This window comes from Xiphophorus couchianus, chromosome 13, assembly GCF_001444195.1.
Source record: "Xiphophorus couchianus chromosome 13, X_couchianus-1.0, whole genome shotgun sequence".
Lineage (NCBI taxonomy): Eukaryota > Metazoa > Chordata > Actinopteri > Cyprinodontiformes > Poeciliidae > Xiphophorus > Xiphophorus couchianus.
This window is the reverse complement of record NC_040240.1, coordinates 8,173,245-8,197,499: the sequence shown is the minus strand read 5'-3', so window position 1 is coordinate 8,197,499 and position 24,255 is coordinate 8,173,245. Positions and strand designations below refer to the sequence as shown.

The window sequence follows — 24,255 nt, the reverse complement described above, 5'->3', positions numbered from 1 at the left end:
TGGTGCAGATAAATCCAGATTTTCTGAGTAATTCACTTTTTAATGCACATGTGTAACCCTCAAATTCGTCTTTTCTGGATACATTCTTGAAATATTCGTCTCACTAGTTTGAAAGTTGTAATTGAGATACCTACAGTATTCAGATTCTGATTAGTACGAATATTTTTGACGAGAATAAATAATGTGATTAATTTCTTACAAAGTAATAGGAGGAAGTTGTATTAAATGCCAGTGGTCACGACGGTTTGCCGTTTTAATTTTTTTACGTCGTTTGATTTTCAGTGCCTCTCTCACTCTTGCTTCTACGTCACGATTCCGGCCAGTTAGAAGAACGTGCCCGCTCTCTGTTTCTTTTTCCAACCCCCCACTCATTCTCAATTTTGATTGGACCAGAAGCACGTCACTCTAACCTGCTACTCACCAGGCTCCTCCCCCATTGACACCGTTCAACTCGCTGCTGTGGAACGAGTAGCCGTTCAGTCCAAAACCCGGTGCTGTACCGCTCGTTGAAAGGGGACACGATGCTGTAGCTTTCGCACACCTACCGTAAGTTTCTTTATTTACTGAAACTTGTGGGAAATGGGCGTTTGTCTCTAGCCGTTTGTGTTTTTTTTTGGCTGTTTCCGTTTGAATGAAGCGACAGACTTGTCAGCGCCGACTGTGCTCCGTCTGTCTCAAGTGAAATATCGTTTTCGACAGAATTATTAATAGACCCCTCTTGATATCTGGTAACCTAATACAGCTAGTCTGTAGCAGAGTGCATTTATTAATTTTAATATTGGCACCTGATGAGGCTCTGTAATTTTCGACTCCGGGGAATATATTAGACATTTTGTCAACAAGTTTGGTGTTTTCTGCGCTGGCTGCTGTTGGGCAACAGAAGCTGTCTTCTGCGTGGCCACCTGTGGTTTCTCCCTGTGGAGTTTCGCCCCATTAATGAATATTTCATTCAACCAATCCGCCACGACTGCCTTTCTGACATCATCATCAGTAAAACCAACCACGAATTTTCAACATGTTTTATGTTGCATGCTTCCGTTTAATCTTGTTAGCGTGGTCTATTTATTCAGACTTGTAAATTAGTGGTGTGTGTATAGTACTCTTCCATTGTGTGTGTTTGCGTGTGGGTAAAGCGAAAGTTTGTGTTATTCTGATTAACTGTTAACTTACTAACTCCTCGACCAGATAAGATTTCTTAATGCATGAGAGGTGATTGTATCACTGTCAGGTCAATAAATACCAATATTTCCATTTAAGTTTATTTGGCTTCATTATAAACAATAAGCAGAAACAAACAGTAAAGTGATATGGGGATTAGCATCTGTTTGTGTCTTCAACTGATAATACCGCTATATTATATTGTTATGATTCATGTCAGTTGTTATCTTTTGAAAAGCAGCAGTTTTTAAAATCTTTTTTCTATTTTTTTTTCTTTTTTTTACATCTCCAGTGTTTGTAAAGCTTTGATTCAGAGTTGAGATGTTTTTGATTTTTCAAAATAACAGCATTGAAAATGTGCACTTCCTGCCACGAGCAGTCGTTAATCATTTGTTTCAGGAGCTGAGGTGACGTCACATGGTGTGTGTGTGTGTGTGTCTGAGAGAGAGAGAGAGAGAGAGGCGTTATTGAGTTTACAATTATTTCAAGCAAACAAAATAATTATATAGGAGACATTGTAAGATTGTTTTTTCATCAGTAAACTGGTTACTGCTTGCCTTCCAAGGAGATTGTACACCCTTGGCTTATTGGTGAGATTTCCTAAAGTTTGGCAGTGTTGTTGGTGTACTCAATTCAAGAGTACATTCAACCACTGTTTAAAAATAGATACCAAAATTAACAGCCAGTATGCTTCTGTCGGTTTCCTTTTAAATAGCTTCTTACACCCTTTTGCTCTTCCTCTGATTTCATTTTTGGTCGCATATTGGAAATACCCACCTTTCACACTGCAGTTCTTGAAAGCTGACCTTGCTGTCCTTGCAGATCTTTGTTTTCCTGACATCTTAAAAATAGAAAAGTTAAGATGCCTTCATGATCTCAAATATGACAAAACAGGCTCCACACGTCAAGCTTTGGCTATTTTTATCCTTAAATTAAAAGACATAGAGTTTATTGCCATTGAGTGACCAGCATGTGTATTGGTTGGGCAATCTGGAAAATTTTATCACAATATTTTGTGATACTTTTCTGACAGTAAAAAGTTACATAAAAAGTAACCACTTTTTATCTAACTGTGTGGCTGTTGCTGCATGACTCAGAGAAATCATAGCTCCATAAACACAAATACTGCTCTTGAAAAACATACCTATTTCTAGTGCGCTTCTTTAGGATGCCAGCCACTCAAAGATGTGGGATTTTTGTCATTAAACCACTTTCAAATTGAACAAGCAGTGGAGAAAATAGTAAAACTAACAATTCCAAAACTACAGACAATTTTGGGGAGGTTAAACACAATTAATTGGAATTTATTGTGACAAAAATATATCAAAATTCTTACTATAATAATAATAAATGTATTGCAATCAACAATGAGCAATATGATAAACGCCCATAGATTGACCTTAATTAAAAAAAACCCAACTGATTCTTTGAAAAGTTAACCAGAAAAAACTATTGCAGCTACACACTGATTATAGCTGTTTTATTTCTGCTATTATATCGTCACCTTCCTAAAATGGTAGCATATGTCATCTTTTATCCAAAAGATGATTTAGGCAAAAATAAACTTTTTGTCAAAACATTATTTAGACCATTATTTTATTAAGGTGATATTTATCAGTCAACATTTTCTTATTGCACTTAAGCAGATATATAGAATAAACTAATGTGCTTATTGTTCAGAAAGTTTTTTTGTTTTGGTTTTAATAGAGTTACAGCAAATGTATAAAAAGCTGGGTAATAAATCAGACCATCTGTCATCTGCTGAACAGAAAGGCTTCTTTTACCTTGACAGGTTTCTATATTTCTTCTACTTTTTTTAAAGTTTATGCAAGACTTGCACTCAGTGGTGTGTGTGTGTAAAGCAAGAAGGAGAAAATTCAGAAAGAGTTGTAGAAAAAAAATACTGTAGCTGTTTAAAAATATGAACCGTAACTGGGCCTACGTTGCCTTGGAGTTAATGGCTGTGAGTAATATGTTTGATCATTTAAGCACCACAAAGCTCTGACTCAGCTGAACTTTATTTATAAAGCAAGTTTGACCCCAGGGGCTTTGAACAGAAACCGGACTTAAGCGAAAACATCGTCTCACATGATCCGTCATCGTAATTTATTATGTATAAATTTAAGTCTTCCACTTGTAAAGATTTGGTAGTATCAGGAGTAACAGTGTGGCCATAGGCAGAGCCAAAGGCACTCAGGTGTGTTTCTTGAAAATACAAAGTTCATCCATCTCACAATAAAGGACAATTCCTCCACAATTAGCCTGTCTAAGTATGCCAGTCAGCTGATCAAGGTTCAGTCCAGCATTCCTGGGCGTCAGCATCCAGTGTGGCTATTGTGACTCGCTGAGTTATCTCTGTGTCACTTTCTCCTTTGCACAACACCCACCGCAAAGCTGGTAAACACTGAGCACTCCTACTCGACTAATTCCTCAAGCAGTACCTCTGATAAAAGCCGTCCTCCGCTGGTGGAGAGGTTGGAGGATGCCGTTCCTCTTCCACTCAAACCACCGGTCAGCACAGTGACTATAAATCATAGTTCAGCTTCTAAAAATAACCCCTCTTTAACACTGCCAATTATTATTATTATTTTTTTTTTACAAACATCAAGCTGAATATAATATTGCTTTGTTTTGTCGTCTCCATAGCAACTTGTGATTGAGCAGCAACACAAAGTGTCTCTTGTCTCAGCAGGAAGGAGACCGAAAGACGTCTTTTGTGATGCAGCTCTGATGGAAAATCTGCTTCTAGACCTGAGGGCATGATGCTGTTTGGCATATTATAGTTGCTGCATATCTTTTTTTATGATCACCGCATTGGTATTTCTCACAGTAGGCTCTATTTTCAGACAGAAATACTTTAAAATAGCTTCAAACCAGTCTGTTATATCATGCGTCCTGTCAAACCTGATGTCAAAGGTCAGACAAGTGCTGTCACCATCAGCCATTTCAAAAGCCATATGCTGCCTTTTTCTAAAATTTAGATCTAAAAATAGTAGATATTGCCTGATGTTAGTCTATTAAAAGCATCTAAATGCTGCTCTCTGATCATCAGAGGATCATCCTCAGCTGTAACCTGATAATTCTGTAATCTGTGAGAGAAGCTTTTTTATTTTATTTATTTATTTATTTTTTGGCATTCGCTGTGTGATAGTATCAACAAGGTGGAGGATATTTGTCGGGTCGACGGCCCCTCAAGCTTCAGGAATGCGTAGGAGAAAGTTGCTCCGTCAGCGTCAGTGTGTGTATCTTTTTAAAAAAATTTTCTTATGGCAGGATTAGAGTTTCCAGTCCTGACTATCCCTCAGGTGTCAGCCTTAAAGTCAGGAACAATAAGGCTCAGCTTGGCTGTATGGAGATCGCAGGGTTTGTCTAAAAATAGACAGGATGTGTGTTGCCTGGTGTCACCCTCAACCCAAAAAAGGACAAAGACTTTCTTTGTTTGCAGTATTCCTCCAGTTCCTGGATATTGTAAGAGTTTTTTGCACAGAGGAGCTTGGTCCAACAATCCTGAAGATAGGCAGAAAATGTCATCTTCACCTAATCTCAGAGTGTCCTCACTATAAGGAAATCAAGTGTGACACTTTGTGATGAACTTTGTATTTACAAGAAACACACCTGAGTGCCTTTGGCTCTGCCTATCACAAGTGGGCTGTCTGGTGATCATGTCATGACCCCTTATAGACTGTAGGACATGTCATGCACAGAAAGAAAATGTCATCTTCACCTAATCTCAGAGTGTCCTCACTATGAGGAAATCAAGTGTGACGCTTCATATGGACCAGAAAAGTTTAATGTGGAAAATTCTGACATTTTCGGGCTTTCTACTTTAGTTTATTAAGAAAGACATAATGAACAGCAAGTCAGCTGTTGTCTTTTTTTTTTGCCTCGCCTACTAGGACTTTCTTTAATAAATGCTGTTCAGCAGACCAAATGGTAAAACTTTTGCAGTTCCTTGCATTCTGTTGCAACCACAAACGAGCATGTACTGTACCTGGGATTTTACCCGACAGACCGACATAAGTGGGGCAGAATTTTGGTTTTCAATATTCTCTACAGATAATAAATCTGGCTTGCATTTGTATTAAGACCCCTTTTTCTAATTAAAGTCTAGTGCAACCAATTAAGATTCACGCTGTGTAATGCACTCTATGTACTCAGTAAAAATACACTTGTGCAAATTTCGCATGTGGTTGAAGAAACAGCCTCATAAAGACCACAGAAGCATAGGAGTTAAGATATGAGGCAATGTCTCTATTAGGCACTATTTTATCTCTTATGAAAGAAAAAAATAGAAATGCAGTGGCACAATTGGAAACCTATCAAGTAACCTGACAGACTGGTCAGTGGGGCATTAATTAAAGAGGCAGCCAAGAGGCTCATCATAACTTACCCAGTCAAAGTCCAGGCATTAAGTCCAGACTTTGAGAGTATGAGGATCAAGAACTGAAAGTCACTGTACTCAGATGCTCTCTGTCTAATCTAACTGACCTTTTTCCGAAGAAGATTGGCAGAAATTTCACTTTTTATATGCGCAACAGTGGTTACAGACGCATACCCTAAATACTTTCAGTTGTAGTTGGTGTTGTACAAACTATTGACTGGTGGGAAATACAAATGCACAGCAGATTTTCAGATTCAAAAGTGTAAAAAATGTTAAATTATCTCTGTTTTTACTTCCATTTCAACAACTTCCATTTGTTGGTCTACTCATTTGTTTGTCCCTCATTTGACCCACTGCCACACTATTTTAGCATAACAAGGAATTTACAAAGTGTTGTGCTGTTAATGATTGACTCACATTATGTAAGACAGGCTTGGGAAAAAATCCCAACCTTTTCTATGCTTACACCGCAGAAGACTTTGATAAACAGGCCTGCGGTAAGTGCCCAGAGGAGATGGTGTAAGTAGGCCACACAATTACACAGTGGGATGTTCGGGGAATCGTGGCCCAGCTTCATTCACAGTTTATCTAAATGGAATCCCGAGTACTTCTTTTACACAGCAGATTTATTACAGCCCAGCAAGAAGTGGATGTGCCATGAGGTAGTGAGAGTTGAAACACAAGCCTTGCACCGATGCACTGTGGTGATTTCTGAGGTTTTGCTTGAACCCCTTGACTGTCACCACAGAAAACACATGCTTTCCAGTCAATGAGTTCATGAGGACACTGGTGTCCCCATGAGGGGTTTTAGAGAAACCCCTATTGACAGTTGAGGGGTTTTAAAGAAATGTTGTTGCACATGTGGTTACTGAGCTATAGTAAATGGGTTGCAGATGTTGAAGGATTGGATAAGAAATAAGTTGATGAATCTTTTTATGCAGCAGTGTTTAGACGAGTTGAAATGTGGTCACTAGTTCTCACGTTCTGGTAATCCTGACAAGTGATCCTTAACAGTAGATGCTCGTTATGTTTTCTTTGGTTATTCTGCTTGTATTATTACTTGCACCTGGTCTTTTTTTAGTCAAATTGCAAAGTTTAGAAAGTCCATTGAGCCTTGGCAGGAGTTTATCAGTACTGTGTCTGTTGGGTTGCCTTTGGTGGACTTTATCTTGTTTTTCTTTTAAGAGATGTTTCTGGGACCTCTATAACTTGCTTATTGCATATACCGGACCATTTTCAGCAAAATAAGTTGGTGCTTAAGACAAGTAGCACAGACAAAAGCATTTCAAAATTCTTCTAACTTATCCCCCTGCACAAAGGGATGAGCCTTTGTGCAGATGCAATTTTTTCTAAAAGGTTTTGCAGCAAGCACTGACAAAATGACAGACACTTCCTTTACATATTCTAAAACAAGCTTATAACCTCATATTTGCATATGGTACAAACAAGGCCCAGATCTGCCACACAGGTTGTCTCCGGTTCTGTCAATGTCTTTAACACATCTGTCACAGCTCAAATTCTCCTTCTTAGTGTATTTTATTTTTAAAGGGACCACATTTGGATGTTTGACAGTCATCTTTCCTCCAATCATAATGAGTGTCAACTTCCTGACAAATAATAGATGCCACTTTTCACTTCTATAAGACTGAATACAAGGCCATAGGGACTGCAATGGTACTGTTATTAGTAGTTTTATTATGGGCAGGTTTTTACAGGTGTTTTACACAAATCATAGTTTGATAACTGTAGTTCTTCATAAAACAATTTTAAAAAGGATTTCTATTCATGTCTCTGGAGACTTTGTACTTCAGAAACTGTTTCAAGAAATTTGATTCCTCTTTGAAGCTTGACGTGTCGAGCCCTTAATGGTTAAATGTCTCTGAAGCTAAGTGGGATGTGGTATTGTAGCTAACATCCTTCCATGCAAGCAAGTAAGGAGTGGGTCTGCTGTGAAACCCACAGTGTATCCTGATCCTGTGACTAACCTTAAGCAGTAATGGAAACTACCACCACCCACCAACTTGTAAACCGTTTTGTTAACATGGAGATTTCAGAAGCAAGCAGCTGGAGAGACATTGCTAACTAATAGCTCTCCCATACGACACCTGAAGCTGAACAGTCGACGGGTGGCGAGGTGGTTGCAGGATGTTCATATTCACACGCCTACCTCTTCAGCATACATCACGCTGGGGTCCTGACTCCATTGCTGCTTCCTCCAGTTTGCGTTAACGAAACAGTGATGAAGCGAGTGCCACAACTTTCTGCTGACAGAATCCCGTCTGGACAACAGTTTTGCAATTTCCATCCAGTAGATTGTAGATATTTTGTGAAGAATCATACAAATATACATAACTTCTCAGGGCATCTAATAAGTGCTCCTCAAAAGTATTCATGCAGATACAAAAAACTGGATAGAGGAAACGAACTAGTTGAACATATCAACATTGCTGTACGAGCGCATTTCTGCAGAAAACACTGTCACAAACGTCTGATCACACAACACATCAGACAGAGCTCTGTCAGAATAATTCAACAAGGACCTGGTGTTGGGAAGGGGAGGACGACGCCTCCCTACAGGCAAAAAGAGAGCATTGTCATGTGACCACGTCAATGAAAACCAATTTTGAGCCTGAAGAAGCTCATTTATTTATTTGCCTCAATTTCTGGTTTATCTGCAACAGGTTTCTTGTTCCAGAGAGAGAAATTGAAGAATTATTCTTCCCTCAGGTTCACAGTTTCTGTATTTCGTAAAACGTGTTTTTTGATATAAAGGAAATACTGACTAACCTTTTGTACTAGTACTCTAGTGAGAACTTTTAGATCCAAACTGACATCCCAGTCTATGACATCACATTGCAAGAGAGACCCTACCATTAGCATTTTTAGACCACATACTGCAAACGTTCCATAGATTAAGCAAGAGCTGTGTGCGGTGAGGGCGTGTGTTAGTAGATTCCTGACTTGATTATTTTGAGAAAACCTTAAGTGGAGCTGAAAACACCTAGCAAGTCACAACCTGAACATTGCAAAGTGAACAGCTCGGCTGGCTAAATCAACATACCCAAGATTATCATGTGAAACGCACTCAAATATGTTGCCTGTGCTCCAACGCTGTGAGGCCAACAGGCTGCCTGTGTGCTCCAGTCTGCTTTTAGTTGAGTGCTGACTGTAACCACCCTGGTGTTGTGGTTGTGTTGGAGGTAGCGAAGCACGGATTCTTTCCTGTCGATGACTCACGTCCTGAGCTCGGTGCAGACTGCAAGTGAGGGCTTGGGAGAACTTCAGAGTCCGCAAACACACACATATTCATTCAAACCAAACAGGGGACTTACAGAGGATAGAGGATGCAACTCTAATTTGAATCCAGGTGTTGATTTCCATGCATGCTAGCGCACGCAATGCCTGGAGGCCTTCCCACCAGCCAGGGATGTCATTTTCATGTGGCCCTTCCTCTTTCTTGGAAACACATTCTTTCAGAAGTATCCACAAGCAAAAGGCTTCCAAACCTCCATAGACGCAGAACATTCTTAGGTCAGGTCATTTGTGGAAAGGAGAAGAATTTGTGTTGCATCATAATGTGTTTTTAATATTTTCTGCCCATGCTGGTCAATTATGTAGTGAAGATTAGAATGTTACATTTACATAAATATTCTTAGTTTTGACTGTTGTCCCCTCTAGTTCTATGAAGCATTCATTTTTACTGAAATTACTTAGCAATTAATAAACAGGGTTCCAACTTAACAATGTAAGGTGTTAGTGATTTTTTAACCTTTGTGGTGATTGTAAAGTTAATCTTCTAATAGGTCGGAAGCCAGACAGAAAACCTTGTTTGCTTCTTAGTAAAACTCCTAAGACCACGTACTGGGAAAAAGTGCCTAAAGGACACTTAAATGTCTTAATGAATAATAAACTAAACATTTGACTAGATGGTCACATATCACCAACAAAACCCACTGTACCAAAACAAGCAGTACCATTCACATTGTCAAGCATGGTGAAGAGAGTATCATGCTGTGGGGATAATTTTAGTTTTTGATAGAAAAATCAGCAACATATTTCAAGGAAATTTAATATATAATGAGGATATTTTTATAGAATGGTGATAATTAAAGGTAGGGTTTAAGATCATGCAAAGGCTTATGTGCAACTCACAATATCATAAGCTTGAGTAATAGTACTAAACTAATAGTTTTAATACAAAGATTTAAAATAAAAATGTAAAATGATGTAGTTTTTTTCAACACAAAAAACTACTACAAAAAAGTTACAAAATAAAATGACTAAAATAATATGGTAAAATAAAATGAAATTTTTTCAAACAATAATAAACTTCTTTTCTTTTTCTTTTATATAATAATTATTAAAAAGAAATGTGTAACAAGGTTTCCACTGTATATCATATATATAAGCCTGGCGGGCCACAAAGCTTTACTTGTGCCCCCACCAGGCTAAGCATTGCTTATTTATTTAAGTCTTTTTAAAATGTTTGCATTTTTTAAGACTTTGTAGTTGGTGTTCAGGTGTTAATCTTCAAATCTTTAAATAACACATGATTACCAAGTGATATTTTCAAATTTTCTGTCAACTCTTAACTCAAAAACACGACGGGCCGCTGGATGAATGCCCAATCACCCAATCACCGGGCTTAGCAAGTTTTCTGGGGGAAACCTTGTGTAAGGCATGTTAAGTAAAATGTGATTATGATCTAACTTTTTTAAACAACAAAAAACTATAATATTGTTCTACATAATATGTTACATTATTACATATTTATTACAGATATACTAATGGTGTTTGTAATTCCTTTATTGTTCTGGAGTGTGTTAAAAAACAAAATTACTTGCTACATCTGACAAATCATCAAAACTTAATTCAGTTTCAGCTAAAAAGAGTTGGTCATGTTTAACTATGAAGCCACATATTGAATAAGCACATAGCATTTAGTAGAGGCTTTAAGTAAACACTCTTATTCAGAATACTTTTACTTCCTATCATTTTGGTTTTCGTTCAGTTAAAGTTGAAATTATTTGAATAATTCTTGTGTGCACTTACCAAGTTTCAAAAACAAACATTTTAAGCAATTTGTGTGATTCTTTCATTCAATATTGAATGAAAACAATACAGTTTTCATTCAACAATATAGTTTGTGTGTTCTATATTGCTGTTGCCAACGTACTACCATCATCACAGAGAAACAGTGATCAAAGACTGGCCTTTGATCACTGCTCTTCTATGGCACTGCCATTGCAATAAATATTGACTTGCAAGCATTTGTTACTTATGTTCCCAATCCACATTTATACAAACAGGCCACTAAGAGCAGGAGATAAGTCAAAGCACATCCAAATGCACATTTAGCTCAATAACTGTCTTTCCACTTGTCTGAAAATACAACTGTTGAGCTTCCCCAAACATCATGTGCTTTGGACCTCTGGGGATTTCAAAAATTAGTCAGAAAGACAGTGAGTAAACGATTCCGCTGTTAAAGCTGTATTCCAGGTTCTTTTTGCGGCCACGGTTCTCTTTTGAATAAGTTTAACCTTTGTTATGTGACCTTTCTCTGCAGTGCTGACTGTCGGCGAGCAGCTCCAAAGGTCAGAGGGATGCTCCTGGAGGCTTACCTGTGATTGCAGTTTCCACAGAAGCATGACATCAAGTTGCGAGAAGATGACGTCACTGTCGCCCACACACAGCGACAGCAGCGGCTCGTCCAAGCACGACACCAACCAGGTGTGTAGGCGTGACGCTCGCATGCTCAGTTTGGCTGTCGTTGTGGAGTTTGTTTTTCTTCATGGGTTACGTGAGCTGACCTCTGATTTGCTTTGCTTTGTGAATGTGCTTTTATGTCACTGAGGCTGCAAAACAGGCTGTGTGGATTTAAAACTATGAAAAACTGCTAACAGATTATGAAGGAAGTAAAAATTAATGCTCTTGCAGCCAATTTTGCAATCATTTCATACTTTAGACATCAGCGTTGTTAAATAAATACCTTTAAAAGTTTGTTGAAAATGTCCTAGCATTGTCTCTGTTCCTAATACAATTAGTCCAATGCACAAAAACTGTCACTATCGACTCACCGCAACAGCACAATTATGCAAACATGAGGCGGATGATTGTTGTGAAGATGTCTCAGCTCATTAGTCATGTGGTTAATAGGTTTTTGCCCCAGTCAGGGAACTGACTGTAGACTAAAAAGCAAAAAATGCTATTTAATAGACTCTAGAAGGACAAAATAATCATTGAAGATCAAATAAATTAAATGTCCACATTTCTTGTTTGTTTCACATTACCGTAAAACCCCAATGTGTACGCCGAAAACTTCTGCGTACACATTGGAAATACTTCAAAAATATACTATCATATTAAAATGAGACTACTCCTGTAAGCTCCTGATGTTTCAGAATCCTACCAGCACCTCTGCTTTAGTTTAACCAGTTGTTGTTTACATGTGATTACATTGATATGCGCAGTTGTGTACACAACATCTGTTATCCGAAGGGAAGGAATGTGGCTTGCCTGTCTGAGTCATGGCGTGTTGCTCCTGTGTTTTCCTTCAGGATAGCTGGGAGATCGTGGAGGGACTCAGGGGGGCTCCTGCCAGCATCCAGGAGCCTGACAGACAGGAAGGCTTCCTCCTCAAGAGGAGGAAGTGGCCCATGAAGGGATGGCATAAGGTGAGCAACTCACCTGTCATTGTATAGCTCTACAAAACTTTAAAATGTTTTGTAGAGCTTTTTTCTTTTATTTGTTTATACCCTTGTAATTATTTTTAGAAATGTCTTTGATTACTTTCAAAATTTTACATTCACAAAAATTACTGTCTTTAAATAATTTTAGAAAATCTTATGACCTTGAAAGCTTCTGATTCATACACTTCACAACATTGCAATTAATTGGAGGCACACCTCAAGCACACTGCTTCCTTTGGTGATGTCATGGAAAATAAAATATAATATAATAATAACTGTAATTACAGTAATAATCTTTATTGTTATTATAAAAACATATAATACATAGACTATATCGAAATTGGGTGCCTTCCATTTAAAACATTCATTTGCACACAACACCATCAAAAGTTGGTGGACCTCCACATGTCTGGTTTAATTCCACATCCCTGAAGGTGACACTTTTTTTCAAACATATCCAGTTAAGCCCACAAATATTCAAACCGGAGCTGAAAAGGTGTGTGTAAGCAAACCTTTCCCAGTTGCACCAGTTCTAGCTAGAAGAATGGAGCAAACTTATTGCAAGAAGAATATCCAGAGGGGAAAAGGTTATGTGTATTTTCAGGCCGTGTATGGTTTCAATCTTGCGTAATAGATCCTTTCATTCACATCTTAATCTTTGATTGTAGCTCTTAAATCTCCATCTAGGTCCTCATTTCATGCACTATTACCTTTCCTTTGTGTCTCAGTCTTTTTATTCTTTTATTCCCAAGAGCTACAATGCCAATGACTCAAATAAGGTTCTGCTTTATCTGTAAAGATCTGCCTTGCAGCACCACACTCGTACTCGTTCCCTAAGTTCTCCTGGAGTGCCCTGTCAGCATACATCCAGGATTCTAAAGTTAAAATGTCCTCGTAAACTATGATTATATCAGTTGTGATCATTCTCTTTGCTGCTGGTCACCTATTTAACTGCTGCGGTCATAAAATTTAAATGTCAAGGTTACGGGAAAGCATGTGCTTTTAATTTAATAATCATTGTAAAGAGCAACTGTAAGAACATTGTCACTATTTAGATTTAATACTACATGTTTTTTTTTCACTTTTCTCCTTTAGAGATACTTCGTCTTGGAGAGAGGCATCTTGAAATATGCAAAGGGACCAGCTGATGTAGGTGTGACCTCAACAGCGCCATCTGTCATCAATTCTTTGCTATGTATTTTTATTTTTTTATTTTGTCATATTACAACCAAAAACGCACTGCAAAAGTTGGTTAATAAATCACTGACACCAAGGGATTGTGTACAAAAAGATTTTCACTTGTGAAAAAAAATCTAAAACCACGTATCACTGTTATTCTGCTTCATAATTTGAATCTGCTGTGTAATAAAACGCTGAAGTTTGTGGTTTTAATGTGACAATAAAAAAGAAAAAACAACACAGTAGAAACCAACTTCACCACTATTATTATTTTACCACAGCTGCAGAAGGGAAAGGTCCATGGGCTGATAGATGTCGGCCTCTCAGTTATGTCCATCAAGAATAAAGCTATGTGCGTCGACCTGGACACCGAGGACAACATTTATCACCTAAAGGTAACTCTAGAAACACAGAGTTGTGGCCCACCGCCTCCGGGTGTTTTCTTTCGTTTCCTGTGTCTGTTTCACGCAAAAAGCATTCTCAGACGCTTTATTCCGCTTCCTAATTCGATCTTGCGGCACGCAGGTGAAGGCTCCAGAGCTGTTTGATGAGTGGGTGTCAAAGCTGCGTCACCATCGTATGTTTCGGCAGAACGAAATTGCGTTGTATCCTCATGAGACCTACCTCTTCCACCCCCATGCCGCAAGCTCACCTTCGCTTAATGACTCACTTAGAAAAGTAAGTTGTCTCAGGGCTTTTTTTTTTTGTAGGAAAAATTTTATTTTATTGTTTTTTTTTTTTTTTTTTTTTTTTTTTTTTTTTTTTTTTTTTAGATTATGTCACATTTTTTCATCTCTCTTTGTGTCTTTCAACAGAGAGCAACTCTTACTAAGCAGGCGTCATTCCACCAGTCTAAGGTCAGCTCCTGGCTCCACTCTTCAGAGGAGATGAGCAAGTGCTCCAAAGGTGTGGTTTGTTTTCTTCTCTTCTTGTCTTTACAAAGAAACCATCACTGCATTTTCATCTTGCTTTTAGTTTTTTTTGTTGGCACAGTCTTTACTCCTCATCAATGTGTCTGCACACACCTTCACTTTGATCTAATAATAATCTGCTGGTCTCTCAGAGCTGGAAGAATGCGAGTCTTATCTGCTGGAGCTCAACCAGCTGCTGAAGAGCATGGAGGTCATCCACCGCACGTACTCGGCTCCCGCCATCACCGCACTACAAGTGAGCGCAGCCGCACGGAATTACGTTCGCTTTGAGCCTGGACAGAGAAATGCCGTCAGCAGCGTGTTAATGTGTTTGCAGTCATAGAAACGGTGCTCGCCTTAGCGATCATCAGCACATTCAGGAAGCTGTGCATCACTATCACCGTGTTTGATCTGCCAGCACTTGGCTTGTACACATTGCGTGTATTTGGACACCCAGGACGTGAATCACAACAGGAAGTTCATGTACGGATATTGATATTTCTGAATATAGAAGTTATTTTAGTGAATTTATTAGCCTTGTGGCCTACTGAAAATCATGACACATTTCTGCCCTTGAAGTCTTTTTGTTTCAAACATAAAGTTATTCAATTCAGTTCAAAAATATTTTATAATATTAAATATTATTACCTTTCTGACTCAATTTCCAGGCAACAGAGCCAATATTTCATAGTAGCATGTCCTGGCTAGTGCTGCAACTAATGATTATTTTGGTAATTGATATAAATTCTGTCAATTATTATGACGATTAGTCAATTAGTTGGATGAAAGGTCAACTAATTGTTGAATAAAAAGTCTGCTGATTTTTCATTTAACCACTTCAGCTATCTGGTACAATATTAACAATACTTGGAAAATGCAGATGAAACAATTAAATTCCTTTTCATTAAAAAAAATAAATTATTGCATAAAATGTAATGACACAGAATTCCTTTAACGTACACATGATCATTTGTACTAAAAGAAGGCTAAAAAAAACTTCTGACGTCAAAATGTGAAACAACCCTTTTAGCTTAACTTAACGGGATTATAGTGCAGAGCTGATTTGTTGACGATTTTTTGACTAATAAATGGATACCAAAAGACTCATAATAGATTCATTTTTTACAGAATTTGAACCGATTGAGGCTAAAACTCTACAACCTGAAGAGTTGTGGGTATAGCATAATTACAGACAAAAGCCTTTTTTGTCTCGCATGCAAAATGTGTATATTTTGTATACTCTTTAATCATGATTAATCCGATTAGTTGTTTCACTTTTATTCCTGGATGACATCATCAAACACTGCTAATCCGCCTCATTTGCTTTTGCCACTCTCCTTTAAATCTCTGTGTGGCCGTATGAATAGAAACCCTGGCACTCTGGGATATAGTCATATCCCATACCCATTATGATGAGTAGAAGAGAGGATTTGAACTTCTTCCTATTCTTTCTGCTCTGTGGCCTTGCTCTGCATCCATGAAGACTCCTTTTCAACTCCTCTGTAGTTTGGGGTCAGAGTTCAGGCATTATTTGAGCTTTTGAGATGCTAATCAACTGCTCCCAGTTGTAAACAAAAAAAAAAGAAGAACACGATACCTTGTTGCCTCGGGTACGCATTATAACAACTGTCTGGTCAAAAAAAACGTAGGCGTAACAATACTCAAAACCAGAGGCAATAATTGTCCAAACTTGCAATGCGTCTACCTAAAAAAAGAGAAAATCAGAGCTAACGTAACAGTACTGCCACACGCTGCCACCTTCTACAAACTATCAAAATCTTCTCTTTAAAATTAAGATTTTCTCTCATCAAATACAGATTTTACACTGTGACAGACATGGTGTTCAATCTAAAATGTAGCTTGAACATTTTAAGTTAATGAAATCTTGCTTGTCATTCTTCTACACTACAGGCATCTACTTATGACATCCCCAAAAAGGAGAAGAGGCCCCGGAGATGGCGATCTAAAAACAGCAAAGAAGCCAAATCCACACTACAAGTACACCTCTGCTCTCTCTCTTTTTTTTATGTTATTGCCAGTCAGTCATATTCCAACATCAGTGAGCGAACAAAGGGGAAAATCATGGCTCCTCCTTTGATTGCTAGGTTCCAAGCTGCATCTCCACCCAGTCCCCCCGTCTCCATGCCTCCAATCCCAACCTCCCCACCACAGAGTCCGCCTCACAGGAAGCCTGTCCCCAGTCGCCCGACTCACCGACAGAAGTGTCACGTCTGCAGCAGGACTTCTACCGACTGGCCAACAACAGTTAGTTCGAAGTGCATGGCATGTACAGTAGAGACAGAGAGAGAGGGAGATGGGGGTGGGGGGAGAAGAGAGCTTGTGTATGTTTTCTTCTGTATGGGAGCATAGTTTCCATGACAACTCCTGTTCCACGTTTCTTTCCTGTGTCTGGCTTTTGCCTCTCTCCAGTTCATGTTTCACTGAAATCAGCGTACGGCTCCCTGGTAGCAGAGAGGGAGCGGCTGAAGCACACCATCGACCTGCAAGCGCCTCAGCCGCCTGAAGTCGTCGGCCTCAAGAACCTCTATGCTTCAGTAAAAGAATAAACCCTTCCAACTTTTGCATGGTTACATTTGGTTATTTGCATTATTTTGTCTAATTTATCTCAAATAATACCTGAAACCAGGAGGGTACAAGTTCCCCGCACTGCTTGGTCCACCAGGCGTCCGGTGAAAGCAGAGTATCTATCCCAGAGTCCATTTCAGAGTTCTTTGATGCACAGGAGTACCTTCTGTCTTCGTCTTCATCTGAGAATGAGGTCAATATTCTTGTCATTTCAACTGATGTTTTCTTCTTTGTGTTCAAAACCAAATGGGTTTGAAAAATGTTTAAAAATCACAATAATTTAACATTGGCTATGTTGTCTGTACTGCGACATAAAAGGTTTTTGAATATTTCTGTGAGCATAAAGTTGTATTAGTAATAATCATACTAATACACATACTAATACATAAAACATAAATCAATGTTTTATGAGGAAAACATTGATTGTTTTCAGACACTTAAAGCTAAGAAGACATGAACAGACATGTAGTTGGAAAACACTTCAAATTCATTGAATTGACACATTGTTAGTGCAAAATATTCAGAATGAGGATTAGTTTACAGTCTGTCTTGTGTTGTCTTTATTAAAGCAAGAAGTGCATCAGGAAAGTATTCACAGCGCTTCACTTTTTCCACAATTTGTGTAAACACAATTTATAGCCTTATTCCAAGTTGTTTTGAATTAATCTCTTTCCTCAAAATTCCAGCCACAAAACACCCTGACTTTCATTTCTTCCATCTGCCAATCCAGTTATCCATCCATTCAAGCATTTGTCTACTACCATCCATCTGTTTTTCAATATGTTTTTCCAGTTGTCCATCCAGTTTTTCTTTGTTTCTTTGTCTCCATCTGTGTATTGTATATTTGGGTTTTGTAACATGGACAGAAAATTCAGGAAGTATTTCAATCTGAAAAACTCTAGAATATTGAAAAGAAAACTGAGTAGGATCCCGATACAAATGCTTCTAAACTGTTTACATCCTAATAACAGTCTCCTTAGCCATCCTGCGGATAATCTCATTTTAAAGCAGTAGCAACATCTCCAGCATTAGCAACATTTTCCATAAAACCAGAGATGACCAGGAAACAAATCCTCAAAACTTGAGGACTTTACGGATATTCACGGTTTTGTCCGTCGATCCTGCTTTCGAGGGCGTCTTTAATCTTTCCTCATCCCCTTTGTCCAGGTATCGGACGACGACTCTTATATCAGTGATGTCAGCGACACCGTCTCCATGGATACCTTTGATGGAGGCAGTGCGAGACACAACTCCGGTACACGATGAAGTTGTTTGTCTGCTTATGTGTTAAGTCAGACTAATCTCTGTAACAGATGGAAAGCCGCCACAGCTTGAATAGATGTTGTTTTTTCTTGCTCAGCATTGGGCTGTTGATTCTGACTAAGTCTTGGTGTAAAACTTGGTGTTTTACCGACTGTTAGCACTATATAAATTCTGGATGTTTAAAATTGGTGCAGAGAAGGTGTTAAACATGAGCAATCTTAGCATCCGGACATGTTTGCAAACTAAATGTGGTGATTTGTCGCGGTTTATCCCAAGCCATCTGTTAGCAGAGATCGTTAAGTCACTTCTGCATGCATTTCTCATTAATTTCATTGCATCCGCTTAAAATCGCCTTTTGGTTTATTCTTCTCTGTTTAACCGTTCTCTGATTTTTAGAATCTAGATTTGAAAATGTCTTCAGCTGACTCAGATCTCTGTTTCAAACGTCCCGTTCCTCCTGCAGTCAGCAGCGTAATGACCTTGACTCGCCGTCGCTCCACGCTGCCGTCGACCTGTCCCTCCAGCACCGTGAGCCTGTGGAACATCCTGAGGAACAACATCGGGAAAGACCTGTCCAAAGTAGCCATGCCCGTGCAGCTCAACGAGCCAATCAACACCCTGCAGAGGCTGTGTGAGGAGCTGGAGTACAGCGAGCTCCTGGACATCGCAAACCAGACCGAAGACCCTTACCAACGCATGGTACATTAAGAAAAAAAACACAATGAAAACAAATTGGTCTACCAACACAGCTGTTGGCACATAAAGTGAAGTTTATCTAATTCTCTTGCGATACATGCCAGGTCAGTGTATTTTCAGTTAGTTTTATGTGATGGACTTCAAACTAGTATGTAATTGTAACATGGAAGGAAAATTATACTCGTTTTTAATATTAGTTAAAGGTTAAAAGGTTCTTGTGCTTCTGCCTTCAGCCTACCTGCAAGCTGCAACTCTTTTAGCTCATATGTCTACCAGTTTAGAAACGCTAATCTGTATGAATTCTTCATTGCAAACTTGAACTTGATGGCTCAGACTGGGTCTTTCTAATACATAAAAATGTTTGGTTCTTAACTGTTCGATCTTAGATCCGGTTCTTTGGTCTTTGTTTTTCTAGATTAGGGGTCTGCAACCCGCGGCTCCAGAGCCTTTGGACGTTCCACAATAGCTCTTTATAACAGGAAGCAGTTAATATTTTTAAATACAGATATAATAACAATTGCTGGCTTTTAACAGTTTTTGGTTTTTTTCAATTTTCCCCTGGAATGTTAGCAACAAATTTCCACAAAGAAGGATGCTAAAAGTCCTAGTAATCCAAATTCAATTTGGATTTCATCTGACCAAAGCACCTTCTTCCTAGTGTTGTGTGGTTTTTAAATCGTCCAAATGAAATATATTTCTCTCAATTCCTCAACCCCCAGGCCGAATGCTGGATAATTAACCAAAGGTAAATAAAGTGAAAAGGGAAAACCCTTTGGGGTTGAAAGCATGCTGCCATAGCAACACTGGCATCTGTGATTTGTTTTACCGCTCCTCATCAGGATGTCTTTTTTTTTTCACTCACTTTCTTCATGGTTTTACAATTGAACTAAACAGCGCTGCTCTCTCCTCAGCACTGGTCAAACACATCATGAATGGGGAGCACAATGCAGCTTGCAGATCATTATCCGCTGCATTCACTTGCAGTCAGACAACTGATATTTACTCATTTAAACTTCAGATGGCATAAAAGTTTATATTCCACAGCTCTGTCAGAATAAATAGGGCTGGTAAATTGGTGCCACATTATTTTTTTGTAAATGTTGAAAATCTAAGTCTCTTTTTTTTCTGCAGGTGTATGTGGCAACTTTTGCCATATCTGCCTACGCGTCATCCTACTACAGAGCCGGAAGCAAGCCCTTTAACCCCGTTCTGGGAGAGACGTACGAGTGTGACCGGCCTGATAAGGGCTTCAGGTTTATAGCTGAGCAGGTGCTATCACACAGTCTACATATTCCACTCACTAAAGTATATAGTGTTCTCAAATATATATGAAAAGTTTAGAGTATTTCTGTCCAAACTATTAAATTACCTACGCTGAAGAAAAAGAAAATTTGTGCCATTCGTCAGTCACTTTTAACATTTTAAAAACAAACACGACTTGCACAACTGGTTAGACTACTGGTCTGTTTTGAGCCTCTTACTAGAGCTAAAGTGCACAGCAGTCAGTATTTTGATTTTACAAATTCACAAGGTCAGTTGAGGACAAACTAACAAAACAACTTAAACCACAGATAGTGTCCTATGTTTTAGATCTCCTTGTATCGCAAAAAGAAAATGGCCGAATGTAGCAGCTTCATGGCTATTCCGATTTAAATAAGATCAGTGGATAAAGATTAGTTTCACATTTAAGTATCGGTTGATGAAAATTTAGGAAATTGGGGCCGACTAGCAACTTTCTCTTTCTAAATTATTCAAAGCAAGTGATTCCATTTTGTCGCCTTGCTTATTTTCACCAAAATAACTGATCCCTCATGTTTCAGTTGTTTTTAATATTTTCATACCTGATAAAAAGTTGCAGTTGTCACATTGCAACCCTAGATTCAATAAATTTTCAAACACAAAAGAAACTTAAAATAAAGGGCCTTATCATTTCTTCTCTCCGATTCCCAGGTGAGTCATCATCCACCTGTCTCAGCATGTCACTCTGATTCAAAGCACTTCTGCTTTTGGCAAGGTGAGTGCATGTTTGGAATTACTTCATTTCCTCCTAGTAGATCAGTGCTGTCATACTGTTTCATGCTTCAGCATCTTATCGTTTTGGATGAAAACTTGTTTGTGATTTAAATTAAGCTCATTTGGCCCCTTGATCTTAGTGGATATTCCTGAAACATAACAACAGATGCATGTTAGATTAAGCATAACATCCATTTCAAACCGATAATCCGAAGGTAGTAAAAGAAAGAGATGCTTTGTTTTGTTTCCATTAATGTACATGAACCAGAAACCAATTGTAAAAATTGGTCAGATTAACACTGTGATGATTAAAATGAGAATAGTGCTCTTTTTACGGTCACAGCCTCTCACCTATTGTTTTGTGTTGTCCATTTTAGATGTGCGATGGAAAAATAAATTCTGGGGAAAGTCCATGGAAATAGTTCCCATGGGAACCACACATGTCACACTACCGGCGTAGGTCCTCTCCATTTTTTTTTTTTTTTTTTTTTAAATCCTGTGGGTGTGTATGCTTAATCAGAGTGTCTGGGTAATTGTGCACAACAAAGCATGTTATTGTGAAACAATAATGGGAGAATTGTGCGCATGTTTTTCCCGCAGCTTCGGGGATCACTACGAATGGAACAAAGTGACGTCCTGCATCCACAACATCCTTAGCGGCCAGCGCTGGATTGAACACTATGGAGAGATGGCCATCAAGAACAAGAACAGTAATGTCTGCCAGTGCAAAGTAACATTTGTCAAGGTGAAAAAGGAAATGCAGATGTGTTCTGTACTGAATGTTTGTTTCTTGCTTCAAATGGGTGAATCTGGTGGAGAAGAAATTCTTCTGTGATGTTGTATCAGAGTACTGTGTTTATATAAAGAGCACTATGCTGTCGATGCAAACACTGCCATCTAGTGGAGGAAATATGGACATATTGGGGGGGAAAGATGATCTCAGAAAGATTTTCTCCTAAATGGACAAACTATGCAAGTAAATCCCAGTAAATTAGATAATATCTCTGAACTTGTTTCAATTCACATAGTGATTCTTGCATATTGTATAATTTCATTACAAAAATGGTAAACTATTTTAAGTATTCCTACTTGTTGGGTTTCATGATTATGACTGCATGAGTTAGATTTTTTTTTAATAATTACAAATAGACAAGGTGTCCACACATCCTTAAAATGTCTTAAATGAATTTGAGGTACTTTAAGGCCTTAATTTTGAATACACAAATTTAAGAAAGTAAGTTGTCCTTAAATACGTTAATTACAGATCTTAAATTTTGTTCTCATGTCTAGTATAGTATGTGTAGTTTTTATTAGATTTTTTTCCACTGGACTATTCTGTCAGACAAAAGTTTGAGTCCTTCACAGACATTTTTATTGTGCGTCACTCAAGGCGGTCGAGGCTACCGCTAACTAGCTGCTAACATGCTTTTGCTAGCTAACTAGGTTTTTTTTTTGCCTCTGTCATGGGTAAGGACAAATTTATCAGCAGTTGGCTGGATGACTTCTGTTGCCATTTGAACCCTATTCATACATGTTTAATTTTAGTGTGAAGCAAAGCCTTGAATCTTCCTCCTGCTCTTTCTAAAAACCAATTTTTCTCCTCAGGCCAAATCATGGAACTCCACAGTGAACGAGATAGAGGGTGTGGTTACAGATTCAAATGGGAAAGTGGTGCACACCATTTTTGGAAAATGGCATGAATCAGTGTTTCAAGGAGACCCTCCTTCTGCCACTTGTATTTGGAGAGCGAGTGAGTCAAAAATGACAGCCAGGAAATCTCAGCCATCATGGTTCTTTTAAAGATACGATGGCAAATCCTGTTTGTCATGTGTTTGCCTGCAGATCCCATGCCAGTGGAGCAGGAGCAGTACTACGGTTTCACCCAGTTTGCAGTGGAGCTGAATGAACTGGACTCCTCCTTAAAACCACTGCTACCCCCCACAGACACGCGTTTCAGGCCGGACCAGAGGTTCGCACTCTTCTCATTCCTGTTTACTGGGCAGAATCAGAACATGATCACTACTTGTTGGTGTTTTTAAGTTTTTTTTTTCTAACATGTTTAAACGGATTCAAATGTCAAAAGAGAATAAAAGATTTTTAAAAAAAATAATTCAATTTCTAGACTTTTAGTTGTTCCTTTTTCTAAAGTTTCCCATCCATCCCTCCATCAAAGTGCAACACGATTTTGAGCCTCTCCTCTACATAGACATTTTCACCACTCGACTTCTTGTCTGTATGCTTGCATCAGGCTGCTGGAGGAGGGGAACATAGACGGAGCTGAAGAGCAGAAACAGAGGATAGAGCAGCTCCAGAGAGAGAGGAGGAGAGTGCTGCAGGACAACAGCATGATCCATCAGCCACGATTTTTCAAGTATGCCATTTTCTACCTGCAGGTTCTTGCGCTCAATCGGATGCACGCTTTAATTCCAGCTGGTCTGATGTGACGAGGGATGAGTTCATGCAAAAGTCTGACCTGTCTGGTTTGGCATTCGTCACAGCAAGGCATACTTTGTCACGCAACTACTAAAGAAATAAATCAGAAGCCATTCTCTGATTAAATATGTGTTGTTTTGTTTGTGTAGGAAGTCCAAGGATGACACATGGGTGAGCAACAACACGTACTGGGAGCAGCGCAGAGACCCCGGCTTTAGCAAAGTGGACTTTCCCGTGTTGTGGTGACCTGCCGGTCAGAAAACATAATAAAACTAGATGAAGTTCAGCAATCAGGAACCACCGACCTGGTTAACACGAACTGCTGTGTGTCACAGTAGCCCACACATGGACCTCCGGCTTCCTCTTTCGGACCAAGTGTGCACAGAGCCTGTTGTGTATATACTGTATTATTCTCGTTTGTGTACATTTTCTCCTACTGACTGTAATATACAGAGTCGGTGTAGACTAAAAGTGCATATCAGTGTGTTTTACTGCTTTTCACCGTTTATCTAAGTGCCTTTTCACTGTAATGCTGCACTCAGAACTGCTGGAGCAGTTATGCAAAAGTACCTTTATTCAGAGACTGGCGGTCGTCTGAATGACAAGTGGACAAAAGACCGAGGACTGGAGGTCACATCCCACTTCTGTGTTCTTCTCCTGTGTCACATTAATGACACAATGACTTTCTGCTGACTTCAGCAATAAGCTGATCAGTTTTTATATATCTAAAAAAAAGAAAAACGTAAGTACTGCCTTTTTCAGTATGCTGCCTTGTTCACATCATTCATGTCTGTAGCAGGACTGTGGATGCCGTTTTCTATTAAGGAAACAGCACAAATCCTCCCTTTTGGAAGTATATAAATAAATATTACCATGGGTGGAAGAATTACGCATTATTTATTTATTATTAATAATACATCCAGCGGTTTATTTCACTTCATTCCAG

The 24,255-nt window shown here is 38.8% G+C and overlaps 1 protein-coding gene across 2 annotated transcripts; it reads left to right on the top strand.

Annotated features, from left to right (window-relative positions):
* Positions 1–405: 405 nt before the first annotated feature.
* On the top strand, positions 406–24,195 carry LOC114155698 (oxysterol-binding protein-related protein 3-like). 2 transcript variants are annotated; one of them, XM_028035716.1, is made up of 22 exons: positions 406–546; positions 11,106–11,269; positions 12,097–12,213; positions 13,324–13,377; positions 13,689–13,802; positions 13,933–14,085; positions 14,223–14,313; positions 14,471–14,574; positions 16,230–16,316; positions 16,424–16,583; positions 16,749–16,873; positions 16,966–17,097; positions 18,072–18,159; positions 18,631–18,866; positions 19,995–20,132; positions 20,814–20,877; positions 21,254–21,332; positions 21,477–21,621; positions 22,482–22,626; positions 22,719–22,845; positions 23,125–23,247; positions 23,459–24,195. In XM_028035716.1, the coding sequence occupies exons 2-22, from the start codon at positions 11,186–11,188 to the stop codon at positions 23,553–23,555; spliced, it is 2,463 nt and encodes an 820-aa protein (XP_027891517.1). In that variant the 5' UTR covers positions 406–546; positions 11,106–11,185; the 3' UTR covers positions 23,556–24,195. The 2 variants fall into 2 exon arrangements, with proteins under 2 accessions (XP_027891517.1, XP_027891518.1); XM_028035717.1 differs by lacking the exons at positions 406–546; positions 11,106–11,269; positions 12,097–12,213; positions 13,324–13,377; positions 13,689–13,802 and adding an exon at positions 14,656–14,801 and having other exon boundaries at positions 14,035–14,085.
* The last annotated feature ends 60 nt before the right edge of the window (positions 24,196–24,255 follow it).

Bases quoted from the DNA above. Each gene is read 5' to 3' on its own strand.
- LOC114155698 (XM_028035716.1), top strand. From the start codon at position 11,186: ATGACATCAAGTTGCGAGAAGATGACGTCACTGTCGCCCACACACAGC. The intron at 13,803-13,932 runs GTAACTCTAGAA...TGCGGCACGCAG, and splicing joins ACAACATTTATCACCTAAAG to GTGAAGGCTCCAGAGCTGTT. The intron at 23,248-23,458 runs GTATGCCATTTT...TTGTTTGTGTAG, and splicing joins CATCAGCCACGATTTTTCAA to GAAGTCCAAGGATGACACAT.